This window comes from Chiloscyllium punctatum, chromosome 3, assembly GCF_047496795.1.
Source record: "Chiloscyllium punctatum isolate Juve2018m chromosome 3, sChiPun1.3, whole genome shotgun sequence".
Taxonomy (NCBI): domain Eukaryota; kingdom Metazoa; phylum Chordata; class Chondrichthyes; order Orectolobiformes; family Hemiscylliidae; genus Chiloscyllium; species Chiloscyllium punctatum.
The window spans coordinates 10,891,205-10,904,519 of record NC_092741.1 but is presented as its reverse complement, the minus strand read 5'-3'; the positions used below and the strand labels follow the sequence as shown (position 1 = coordinate 10,904,519).

General features: G+C 44.1%; 1 protein-coding gene across 2 annotated transcripts in view; it reads left to right on the top strand.

Annotated features, from left to right (window-relative positions):
* The window catches only part of cnih3 (cornichon family AMPA receptor auxiliary protein 3), a 129,067-nt gene that overhangs the window by 102,903 nt on the left and 12,849 nt on the right, over positions 1-13,315 (top strand). For both annotated transcript variants that reach the window (XM_072550479.1, XM_072550471.1), the window contains 2 exons: positions 2,615-2,683; positions 3,769-3,816. In XM_072550479.1, the coding sequence (XP_072406580.1) occupies positions 2,615-2,683; positions 3,769-3,816 (117 nt within the window). The remainder of the gene's footprint in view (positions 1-2,614; positions 2,684-3,768; positions 3,817-13,315) is intronic.

The following is a 13,315-nucleotide window of genomic DNA, read 5'->3' as shown; positions in this document are numbered from 1 at the left end:
TTTCCAATATTCCTACTTCAACAGCCGAGCTGGTTACTTCTAGATGAAACACAGACAACAGGAGTCAAGTTATCATGTAAATGGTAGCATGATGGGTATGTTACTCAGCTAATAATCTAGAGTAGGAAAGTTCAAGACCAACCAGAGCAGCTTGTGAATTTGCTTTAAATTTTTAAAATCTGGAAGTAATAGAAAACTGGCATCAGCTCAGGTGAAGCTATCCATGAAAAAAATACTTGTGTGAATGTGAAGTTGTGGATTTAATGAAGGAGTAGATAGTTTGTATGTGTTTATTTTCTTGAATCTGTGTTTTGTGCTAATATCTCCTTCTTGGAAAGGCATTCACTTTTCTAACAAGGTCTTACTTGAAACACCCTTATTGTTTTTTTTCTGTTAATGGGATTATCCAAATGCAATGTGTATGTACTTATCTATATAATAAATAAATATATGTGGATACACTTGTCTGAGTGTTTATTATCATACATATCTGTGTGTATGTACATCAATCTGAAAGTGTGCTTTTGTGATTTGAAGTGTGTGATTTGTAGATATTTTAACATCATTTATGTTTGGGTTGGGGTTCTGAATTTGAACTAGTGGCATATGGGTTTTCTACATCTGATCAATGATGAACGTACAAGTATTTCTGTAACCATGGTCATTTCTTTTAAAACACAGTACGAGAGAAATATACTTCCTAGAGACTAATAATTTTTATTTACATTAGAAGAACTCGAGTGAAGACAGGAAACAGTTGTACATTAAGCTCTGGTTTTGAAAGTCAGAGATTTTTTTAATTCACTTTTTGAATAGTGGAACCACCTAGCTTGGGAAAGAAAAGGTTTTGTTTTTGGTTTTAGCAAAGATAGTTCTGCAAGTTTCTTGGCTGAAGTTGGATTTGTAAAGCAGCTGCTCCTGAGAAGCTGTTGACAAGTTTCCGCACAGTAGACTAATGAATAAAGTTAGATCACATGGTGAACTTTCCAATTGGATACAAAACTGGCTTAAGGGCAGGTGACAGAGAGTGTGGTGGCCTGTTACTAGCAGTTTTCCACAGGGATCAGTGCTGGATCCACTTTAGTAGGTCATTTATATCAATGAATTAGATGAGAATATAAAAGTCATGGTTAGTAAGTTTGCAGATGACATCAAAGATTGGAGGTATAGAAGACAGTGAAGAAGATTACAAAGGAATCTAGATCAATTGGACGAATGGGCTGAGGAGTGGCAAATGGAGTTTAATTTGGATAAATGCGAGGTATTGCATTTTAGTAAAACAAAGACAGGACTTATACAATTAAAAGTAGGACCTTGTGTAGTGTTGTAGAACAGAGAGACTGAGGAATTCAGGCGCTTTTTAAAGTTTGTGTCAGATGTAGACAGGATGGTTAAGATGGCACTTAGCATACTTGTTTTTATTGCTCAGACCTTTGAGTATAGGATTTGGGGCATTGTAAAGGACATTGGTGAGGCTTCTTCTGGAGTACTGTGTCCAGTTCTCATCGCCCTGTTACAGGAAGGATATTATTAAGCTGGAGAGGGTACAGGAAATAGTTACCAGGATGTTATCTTGAATGGAGGGTTTGAGTTATTAGGGGAGGCTGGATAGTTTTTTCACTAGAGCATAGGAGGATGAGGGATGACCTTATAGAGGTTTATTAAATCATGAGGAATATAGATAATGTGAATGGCACGTGTCTTTTCCTTAGGGTGGGGGATTTCAAGATAAGGGGCATATTTTTAAGGTGAGCGAAGAAAAATTTTACAAAGACATGAGGGGCAATTTTTTTAAACAGAGAATGGTTCATGTATGGAATGAACTTCCAGAGGAAGTGATGGATGCGGTATAGTTTTAATGTTAAAAAACATTTGGATAAATAAGAAATATTTGGAGGGATAGGGGCCAAACGCAGGCAGGTGGAACTAGTTTAGTTTGAGATTATGGTCAGCATGGTCAAGTTGGACTGATGTTTCTGTTTACACGCTGTATGACTCGATGATTCTAAAAAGAGAAAACACTTTAGAATAATTCAAAGCAGGTTACTTCTGTATAAGGAGTTTAGCAAAGGAGTTTAGATCCGTTTAACTGTAAACGTTGATCTCTCTCTGCACCTTCTCAGTAGCACTCTGTTCTGTTACCCTGATGCATTTGTATAGTATGATCTGTCTGTAAAGCCTGTAAAACACACCTTTCACTGTACCTCAGTACATGTGACAGTAATAAATCAAATCAAATCAAGTTAAATGTTTTGGACCAGAAGGGTTATTTGAAACTGTTAAGGTTTAAAGTTAGTTGTAAACCTTAACAGATCATGCCTGTAAGCTTCCCTCCAACCAACTTACTGTTTAATTTGGAAATATTTGCTGTTCCTTCACTGATGCTGGATCAAAATTCTGGAATTGTTTCCTATCAGCACTGTTAGTGTCCTTCCACCTCAAGGACTGCAGTAGTTAAGCAAGGCATCACCTTCTCCAGGGCAAAATGCTGTCCTAATTGGTGATGCTATGGGATGCACATACCCCATATTTGAACATTTAAAAATCAGTACTGTGAATATATTCCCCTTGAGGATAAAGAGTTTAATAGCTGTTTCTGTTGATTGTGTTACAGATAATTGCATTTGATGAGTTACGTAAAGATCTTAGGAGCCCCATTGATCAATGCAATCCTCTCCATGCAGTAAGTACATCGAAGACTCCTTACACCACAAGAGGAGGGTAAAGTGCTCTATATCATATTCATTGCCTGAGGAATGGGGCGATGGTACCAAGTGTTAGCTCTGAATAGGTTGCCATCTGTAATCTCTACTCTATCCAACTCTATTCCTTGTTATTCAGTTCCTGGATTCACTCTTTCCTCACATAGTGTCCTTCATCCCTGTTCCTCAGTCACTTATAAACACCATTTGTGTTTGTCCCTCAGACACTCACTCAGTGTCCTTTGTTCCTGTTTCTCAGTCCCTCATTCAAATGTCCTTCTTCCCTGGTGTCCTTCATTTCCTCGCTCAGGGTCTTTTATACATGTCCCTGAGTCAGTCAATCAGTGTCCCTCAGTCTTTCTCCTTTAGTCCTTGTCTCTAAATCCCTATTCCTCAGTCCCAGTCCCTCAATCCCTGTCTGCCAGTCTCTGCTCTTTAGTCCATTTCCTTGCCAGGTGTTCCACTTTTTCTGTACCTGAGAATGAATCCCTGAACCTTACATGCAGTCCCTGTCCCTCTGTCTCCAGTTTTGCTTAGTCCCTGTTCCTCAATCCCTGTCCATCAGAACCTGTGTCTCAGCCCCAGTCTTTGATGTCTCATAATCTCTGCTCCTCCACCATAATTTCCTGGTGTTGCTTTATTCCTATTGGTCATTCTTTTGTCCTTAATTCCTTTCCCTCAGGCCCTTTGCCTTAGCCCAAGAAACTCCCTGTTTCCACAGTCTCCAACATCCCTTCAGATCCTAGTTTCCCTCAGCCAGTTCCTTTAGCTCCTGGAGTCTCTGGGCCCCTACCTCTCTATCTCAGGTCTCAATCCTCTCAGTCCTTGTCTCTCAGCCCATATTGTCTCAGTCTTTATAGTCCTTTCAGTTCCTAATGATCTTCAGTTCCTGGAGATCCTCTAGAACCCTGCTCTCTCAGTCTCTTAGTGTTGCTCAGTCTCAGATATCCTCTCAGTTTCTGGGGTCCCTCAATCACTGATCCTTCAGTCCTTAGTCTGTCCTTAATATTGACTACCTTGTTTGTCAGTGATTTTGCCTCAATTTTATTCTTTATTCCTTACCTAGCGAGAGAGGCTGAGGAACATTGAACGGATCTGCTACTTGCTGCGGAGGGTAAGTAAATCAGTGAAAGAATGTGATATTTATGGGTTCCCTGCTCAATGTAGGTCAGTAAAAGATCTTTGATTTGTGACCGAACAATGTGACCTGATGGGAGAAAGTGAGGACTGCAGATGCTGTGGATCAGAATCGATAAGTGTGGTGGTGGAAAAGCACAGCAGGTCAGGCAGCATCCAAGGAGCAGGAGAGTTGCGTTTTGGGCATACACCCTTCATCAGGAGTGAAACGTCAAACCTCCTGCTCCTCGGATGCTGCCTGACCTACTGTGCTTTTTCAGCGCCACACTTATTGACTCGATTGTGACCTGACGGGCCAACAAAGAATGCAGAGATCGTGAGCAATGTGGTAATATTTTTATTCTTACAGAAAAGTGACTGCACTTCAAAAGGTAAAACATTGGCTGTAAAGTGCTTTATTCATGACCTCAGAGATCATGAATGGCATGATATAAATGCAAATATTTCATTCATTCTTTCCTTTAACAATGCAAAGGGCTTACAGTCCAGGCACAGGTGCATCAAACTGTTTCCACATCAGAGTACCAATGTTATAACAAAAACAGAAAATGTTGCATGTACTCAGCCGATCTAGTAGTCTCTGTGGAGAGAGAAACATAACTAACTTGTCAAACAAAAGAACACATGACGATGGAGTAGAAACAGATGATTCAGTCCCTTGGCCCTGCTCTGCCATTTAATACCTATCCCTGATAACCTTTCACTTCGTTACTTACCCAGAATCGATCCACCGCTGCCTTACAAATATTCAGTGACTCTGTTTCCACTGCCTTTTCAGGAAGAGTGTTCCAAAGACTCACAGCCTTCTGTCAATTAAAAACAAAATCATGTTTTAAATGGCAGAGCCCTGATTTTTAAATAGCAACCCTTATTTCTAGAATCTCTCATCAAGGGAACCACCCTCTCCACACCTACCCTGTGAGGGACTCAGGAGCATTTCAAAGGAGAAATGCGCATGAGTGTGGACAGGCAGAGTAGGGAGACCAGCAGTGGAACCGCTTCAACAAAACCAAAGTGCAACATCTCAGGAGAGTTCAGGCCTGTGATTTGCAGATCCTGCACTATGTGGGAGATCCCAGATGTACCTGGCCAACTGGATATCCAAAGAACAATTCAAGTTCTGAGCTTTGGAGCTTGATTAGCAACTGGGGAAACTCATAATGCCAAGAGGCTTGTGGATGGGATGTTTCAGAACGTGGTCACCCATACATTAAGGATATCCAGACAGAGAGGAAATGTGTGACCTCCTGGCTAGAGAAGGGGACCCAGTAGGTAGCGAGGGAATCTCCATAACCTACATCACACCTGCAAGCCATTTTATGCCCTTAGAAAACAGTCAGAGTGATGGTTGCTCTTTGGAGGCCAGTCAGAACCTAGGGCCAACTGCTCAGTGAGGAAGGAAGAAGAATGGCAAGGCTGTAGTGGGAGGGGATGTGTTAGTGGGAAGAGTAGGCATGTACATTTCTGCAGCCAGAGTTGTTATTCCAGAATGGTGCAATGCCGTCCAGGTGTCAGACTCAAGGATATCACAGAGTGGCTGTGGGGTGTTCTGAAGGTGAAAAGCCAGAGGTTATAGAACATATTGGAACAAATGACACAGGAAGAAATAAAAATGAGGTCCTGCAAGCAGATTTTATGGAGTTCAGTCAGAAATTGAAAAGCAGAACTTTAAAGGTAGTAATCTCCAGATTACTCCCAGTGACACACAGAAGGATAGAGCAGGTGAATGTGTAGCTGGAGAGTTGGTGCGTGTGGGTGGTCTTTAGATTCCTGGGGCATTGGAACTGTTTCTGGGGAAGGGATGTTGTAGGACCTGTACAAGTTGAATGTATTACATCTGAACAGGAGTGAAAGTGGAGTCACAAGTAGACAGGATGGTGAGGAAGGCATTTGGCATGTTTGGCTTCATTGGTCAGAGCACTGAGTATAGAAGTGACGTCATGTTCCAGCTGTACAGGATATTGATGAGGCCACTTTTAGAATATTACATACAGTTGTGGTCACCCTTCTTGTTGGAGAAATTAGCCCAATAAATTAGAGATCACAAAACATAGTTTGAAGTGAAATTGACAAACAGTTTATTAGTACTGTGATATTGTGAAAGAGAAATTGACTAAACTGAAACAGCACAGTCTGTCCAGATAGCCGAGAATTCTCTTCCTCAAGTTGAGGACGAAGCCAGGTTTTATAGGAATCTTGTACAATGAGGTTAATTAAAATAGGGAAAGATACAATGTGTTTGGAATTGAGTAATCCAGTTACAATGATGATAATTGAAAAACAGTTCTTGGAAGAATGTCCTGATTGTTGATCGGATTGTAACATCCTGACAGTATCAATGGGATCAGGAGATTCCAGCTCTCTTTGCAGGTAGGTGAGAATGTCTCTTTTGAAGCAGTAAGGAGCTTCCATTGTTACTGTCCTGGGAGTGAGGTCCTTGGTAGTGTCTCTCCATTTGACCTGTCCTTTGTGTGGCTTTGATATGACTGTGTTATGAGACTGCCCTCGGGGCTTTGGGACAACTGTGTTGATCTGGTATTGTTAGTGTGTTTTGGGAAGTGTATTCCCTTGTCTGCATGCGGTCTGGTTTCACTTGTCAGCCTGCTTGGTCACTGCTGAGGCATTCTGGGTGTTTCTGGCATAGTTTGGCCAAGTTTGCTCTCCTATGTTCTGTGTGGGCCTACTATGGTTAGGCAAGGTGGCAGATCTTTTTCACACCTCTACACCATAAGACCATAAGACCATAAGACATAGGAGTGGAAGTAAGGCCATTCGGCCCATTGAGTCCACTCCGCCATTCAATCATGGCTGATGGGCATTTCAACTCCACTTACCCGCATTCTCCCCGTAGCCCTTAATTCCCCGAGACAACAAGAATCTATCAATCTCTGCCTGGAAGACATTTAGCGTCCCGACCTCCACTGCACTCTGCGGCAATGAATTCCACAGGCCCACCACTCTCTGGCTGAAGAAATGTCTCCGCATTTCTGTTCTGAATTTACCCCCTCTCATTCTCTAATTCTAAGACTGTGTCCACGGGTCCTAGTCTTGAAGGATATTGTTAAACTTGAGAGGGTGCAGAAAAGATTTACATGAATGTTGCCAGGACTGGAAGGTTTGAGCTATAGGGAGAGTCTGAATAGGCTGGGACTTTTTTCCCTGGACGATCAGAGGCTGAGGTGTGACCTTATAACGGTTTATAAAATCATGAGGGTCATGGAAAGGGTGAATAGCCAAGGTCTTTTTCCCAGGTAGGGGAGCCCAAAACTAGAGAGCACAGGTTTAACATAAGAGGGGAAAGGTTTAAAAGGGACCTGGGGCTAACCTTTTCATTCAAAGGGTGCTACGTGTATGGAATGAGCTGCTGGAGGAAGTGGTGAAGGTGCATACGTTTACAACATTTAAAAGGCATCTGGATGGGTATGTGAATAGCAAGGGTTTAGAGGGATATGGGCCAGTGCTGGCAAATGGGATTGAGTCAAATTGGGATCTCTGGTTGGTGTGGATGAGTTGGATTAAATGGTCTGTATAACTCTATGGTACTGTGGGTGGGATCAGTATCCAGATGAGGTAGATTGTGAATGCTTTTGGAGTGGATTTAAACTAGATTGGTAGGGGAATTCTGTAAGGTCATTCAGTGGGAACAGAAGCTGATGTGGATTAAAAGTTAAAATGCAAGTAAGTGAGTCTGGAAGGCAAACAAAACATAGGATAGATTAAAAAAAAAGAAGCTAAATGGAATATATCTTAATATACGGAGCCAGGAATAAATCACATGTACTGAAGGCACAGATAGGCAAGTGGAGAGATGATATCAAAGCTATGACAGAGACTTGCCTAACAATTTGGCAGGATTAGCAGCTCAACAATCCTCGTTATAGGGTATTCAGATGAGATAGTGTGGAATGGAGATGAGGACAGTGGGGTTTGCAATATTGATCAAGCAATCAATTATTGCAATGAGTGGGGACGATATCTTGAAAGGAACGTCAAATCATATGGATAGAAATCACAAAGGAGCAAACACACTGTTGTGTTGCAGGTTGTAAGTTTGCTCGCTGAGCTGGCAGGTTTGTTCTCAGATGTTTCATCACCATGCTAGGTAACATCAGTGAGCCCCCAGTGAAGTGCTGGTGTTCTGTCCTGCTCTCTATTGATGTGTCTTGGTCTGTCAAAGTGGGTGACATCATTTGCAGTTCTTTTTCTAAGAGGTTGGTAAATGGGGTCCAAATAGATGTGCTTATTGATGGAGTTCCGGTTTGAATGCCAGGCCTCTAGGAATTCCCGTGCGTGTCTCTGTTTAACCTGTCCTAGGATGGATGTATTGTCCCAGTCAAAGTGGTGTCCTTCTTCATCTGTATGTAAGGATACCAATGATCGTGGATCATGTCTTTTGGTGTTGAGTTACATAACAAACACTACATCGGACACAGAGGCAGAAAATAGTCACCAGGATACACAAACACCAACTAGTCACCAAATACTATCCCTAGTATCCTGTTGGCTCCCCTGACTAAAGAATCCCCACTGTGCAAGCTGCTTGTGACTCTCTCTGTGCTTTTCCGAGGTACCAGCACCCTTATCAGCTTCCAAACGTTAGTGAGAGGGATCTCAGGGAACTCCTGCACTACCTGCCTGGTGGTCACTGATACAACATCAGGGAAACCCTTCTGCTAATTTAAATCAGACAGAGAAGCTCACCTCGCCTCATAATCTGTTAAAGTATAAGTGACAATGAACCATCCCAAACGTCACTATTTAAAGAAAACATTTTAACAATTTAATTCTTTAAGCCCAAAAGAAAACATTAAACAACAGCTGTTTACAACTCCTTTCTCTTAAACATATTTTTACCTTCCACTCTACAATACTGGTCCGATAAATTCCCTCTTAAATTTACGGCAGATAAATTTTCAAAACCGGTTGTCATGTTTGGATATCGAACATCCTCTGTAGATTCCACGAGATGGTCTTGGGTCTTCTGCTGCACAACATTCTCATGGACAGGTACCTTTCAGAGAGCTATTCTGCTGGTTGTCTGTTGGTGCTTGGCTGCTCTTTGCTGTTCTCCCCAGCTGTTCAAAATTCCCGACTTTATATACACCAAAACTTCGGACCGGCTCATTGGTTTGATGTCATGCAAAATAGTAAAATCCAAATTCGATTGGATTTTGGTATCTGGGGCATAATTTAAACTGATTGGTTGAATTTGAATTTGTTGTGTACCATGGCAACGTAGCTGTAGCTACTTGTGTTACAACTAAACGTTACCTTTTTAAATTGCTCAGCACACTCTGTGCCAGCCAGAAGTTTCAGCTCCCTTAAAGGTACAGTACCCATCTGCAACTTCATAACAGTCACCCATTCCCTTCTTTCCTCTAGTCCCTTGGGCTGCAATGTGACCATCTCTTGAAATGTGCTATCCACGTAACTGTCAGTCTCGTGGATGTGCCACAGTGTCTCCAGCTATTGCTCACTCTCCGAGACCCAGAGTTCCAGCTTCTGCAGCTGGGAGCACTTCCTGCACACGTGGTCATCCAGGAGACTGGCAGCATCCAGGTTTCCTCACATGTGACAAGCAGTATGTTCTGCTCGGATATACTCTCCTGACGTGTCTTAAATTTACAATTAACGCCTTAGACTAAAACAAATCTAGATACAGGTAATAAATAATATTTATTCCAATAAATAATGTTTGTTTTAGCTTCAGCCATTTAAACATTGCCCCGAATGTAAATTACTCACCAACCAATCAGCTTACTGCTTTGCTGTGTCATCACTCTGCGCTGTTTGAAGAGAAGCTGTTCCTCCCAGGTCCAGAACTGACTCTTTCCCGAAGGTGACTCTATAGCTGACCCCTTGCTGAACCTGTCCTCGGAGTGTTTGATGGGGATAGTGCAGAGGGAACATTATCTTCAATTTTAACAAAAAGTAGAGGGAGCTTTACTCTGTAACTAACCCTGTGCTTTACCTTTCCTGGAGGTGTTTCATGGGGATAGTGTAAAGGCAGATTTACTTTAAGTTTTAACAAAAAAGACTAGATGGAGCTTTACTCTGTAACTAATGCCATGCCACACCTTAGAGTGTTTGATGCCTGCTTCTTTGTCGGGTATGTGGAACAGTCCATCTTCCACAGCTATACTGTTACCATCTCACCTTTTCCTCCGCTACATCGATGATGGTATCGGGCCAGCATGTGCTCCCACGAGGAGGTTGAACAGTTCATCAACTTCACTAACACCTTTCACCCTGACCTCAAATTCATCTGGACCATCTTGGCTACCTCCCTCCCCTTCCTGGACCTCTCCATCTCCATTTCCGGTGACCGACTAACCACAGACATCTGACTACAAGCCCACTGACTCCCACAGCTACCTGGACTACACCTCCTTCTACTCTGCCTCCTGTAAAAATGCCTTATTCCCAATTTCTTCATCACCACTGCCTCTGTTCCCAGGGTGACCAATTCCACCATAGAAAATCCCAGATGGCCTCCTTCTTCAAAGACTGCAATTTCCTGTTCCATGTAGTCAATGATGCCCTCCAGTGCACCTCCTCCACTTCCGGCTCCTCTGCCTTTGAACCCCACCTCTCCAATCGCAACTAGGTCAGAACCCGCCCCCCACGTCCTCACCTCCACCCCACCAACCTCTGAATACATCGCATCATCCTCTGCCACTTCTTCCACCTACAAACAGACCCCACCACTAGGGATATATTTCCCTCCCCCCCCCATCTATGTTCTGGAGAGACCATTCCCTCTGAGACTCCTTCGTCAGATCCAGGCACCCCCACCAACCCTCACCCCACTCTTGGCACCTTCCCTTGCCACCACAGTAAGTGCAAACCTGCGCTCACACCACTCCCCTCACCTTCACCCAAGGCCCCAAAGGACCCTTCCACATTTGACAAAAATGTACCTGCATCTCCATAAATGTCATCTACTCTATCTGTTGCACCCGATGTGGTCTCCTCTACATCGGGGAGACAGGACACCTACTTGTGGATCATTTCAGAGAACATCTCTGGAACACCCACACCCACCAACCCCACCACCCCATGGCTGAACACTTCAACTCCCCCTCCCACTCCGCCAAGGACATACAGGTCCTGGGCCTCCTGCATCGACAAACCCTTACCATCCAATGCCTGGAGGAAGAATGCCTCATCTTCAGCCCTGGGACCCTGTAACCAAAGGGAATTAATGTGGATTTCACCAGTTTCCTCATTTCCCTTCCCTCCACCATATCCCAGTTCCAAGCCTCCAACTTGGCACTGTCCCCTTGACCCGCCCATTGTCTTTCCCACCTATCAGCTCCAGCTACCTCTCCAACCTATCACCTTCTCCCCCACCTTCATCTACTTATCGCATTCCCAACTACCTTCCCCCAGCCCCACCCTGTCCCATTTATCCCTCAGCCCCCTGGCCCACAAGCCTCATTCCTGATGAAGGGCTTAAGCCCGAAATGTCGATTCTCCTGTTCCTCGGATGCTGCCTGACCGGCTGTGCTTTTCCAGCGCTACACTCTCAACTTTGATCTCTAGCATCTGCAGTCCTCACTTTCTCCTTAGTGTAGTAAAAGCCTACCTTTCCATTTTAGAGAGTGGAAGGAACTTTACTCTCTATCTAACACTGTAATGTACATGTCCTGGGAACATTTGATGGGTTCAGTGTGGAGGGTTTAAAGACTGTGACTTTTTAAATTTTTTGTTGTTTTTGATTGTGGTCTAAAATGAGGGAAGAATTGTTTTAAATCTAAGACCAGGGTTGGAATTGTTGCAATTTTAAAAGCATCATGCTGGAAGTTTTTGAGATTTCATTGCAGTCTTGCTTCGCAAGTCATTGTGGAGGAGAGACAAGGTGCAAAATACTGAGTGTGTGTTCCGTGAGTTTTGGCCAGTAACAGATTGCTGATTGCTTTATGTAGTTGTGACCAATTGTGGGTGCGAGAGATCATCAGTCTGGCAATAACTCTTTGATTGTGTCCTGGGCAGCTTGTTTGTTTGAACAATACAGTAGCAGATATTTTCCAGACAAGAAGAAGGAAGTTCTGTTTCTATCCTTACAGCAAATAACTTGGTCTGGAGACAGCCAGTAATTTTCCTCCACCATTTGCTGGATGCTGTTGTCATTGACCAGTGACTGTCAAATTAAATGTTTTAATGCGTATATGCCCTGGATCCCTGGCAAAGCACTGAGAAGCTGGAAAGAAGGAGATTGGAGGACAGAAGGTCAGGGATGCACCGAAAGACTGTCACACCAGATAGCCTCCTTCTTTAGAGACCGCAATTTCCCTTCCCCCGTGGTTAAAGATGCCCTCCAACGCATCTCGTCTACATCCCGCACCTCCGCCCTCAGACCCCACCCCTCCAACCGTAACAAGGACAGAACGCCCCTGGTGCTCACCTTCCACCCTACCAACCATCGCATAAACCAAATCATCTGCCGACATTTCCGACACCTCCAAACAGACCCCATCACCAGGGATATATTTCCCTCCCCACCCCTTTCCGCCTTCCGCAAAGACCGTTCCCTCTGCGACTACCTGGTCAGGTCCACGCCTTCAAACAACTCACCCTCCAATCCTGGCACTTTCCCCTGCCACCACAGGAACTGTAAAACCCACACCTCCTCCCTCACCTCTATCCAAGGCCCTAAAGGAGCCTTCCACATCCATCAAAGTTTTACTTGCACATCCACCAATATCATTTATTGTATCCGTTGCTCCCGATGCGGTCTCCTCTACATTGGGGAGACTGGGTGACTCCTAGCAGAGCGCTTTAGGGAACATCTCCGGGACACCCGCACCAATCAACCACACCGCCCCGTGGCCCAACATTTCAACTCCCCCTCCCACTCTACCGAGGGCATGGAGGTCTTGGGCCTCCTTCACCGCCGCTCCTTCACCACCAGACGCCTGGAGGAAGAACGCCTCATCTTCCGCCACGGAACACTTCAACCCCAGGGCATCAATGTGGACTTCAACAGTTTCCTCATTTCCCCTTCTCCCACCTCACCCTAGTTCTAAACTTCCAGCTCAGTTACTGTCCCCATGACTTGTCCGGACTTGTCCTACCTGCCTATCTCCTTTTCCACCTATCCACTCCACCCTCTCCTCCTTGACCCATCACCTTCATCTCCTCCCCCACTCACCCATTGTACTCTATGCTACTTTCTCCCCACCCCCATCCTCCTCTAGCTTATCTCTCCACGCTTCAGGCTCACTGCCTTTATTCTTGATGAAGGGCTTTTGCCCGAAACGTTGATTTCGAAGCTCCTTGGATGCTGCCTGAACTGCTGTGCTCTTCCAGCACCACTAATCCAGAATCCGATCAGTGATTTCTGTTAACCTGAGACTATCAGACAGGTAGATTGACGACTTTACATACTTTGATTAAATCATTAACTTTTGTGATGATCCCAGGAATAGGGGCATCAGTGCACTTGGGTGTTTATGATAGGAGATTGCGGACCC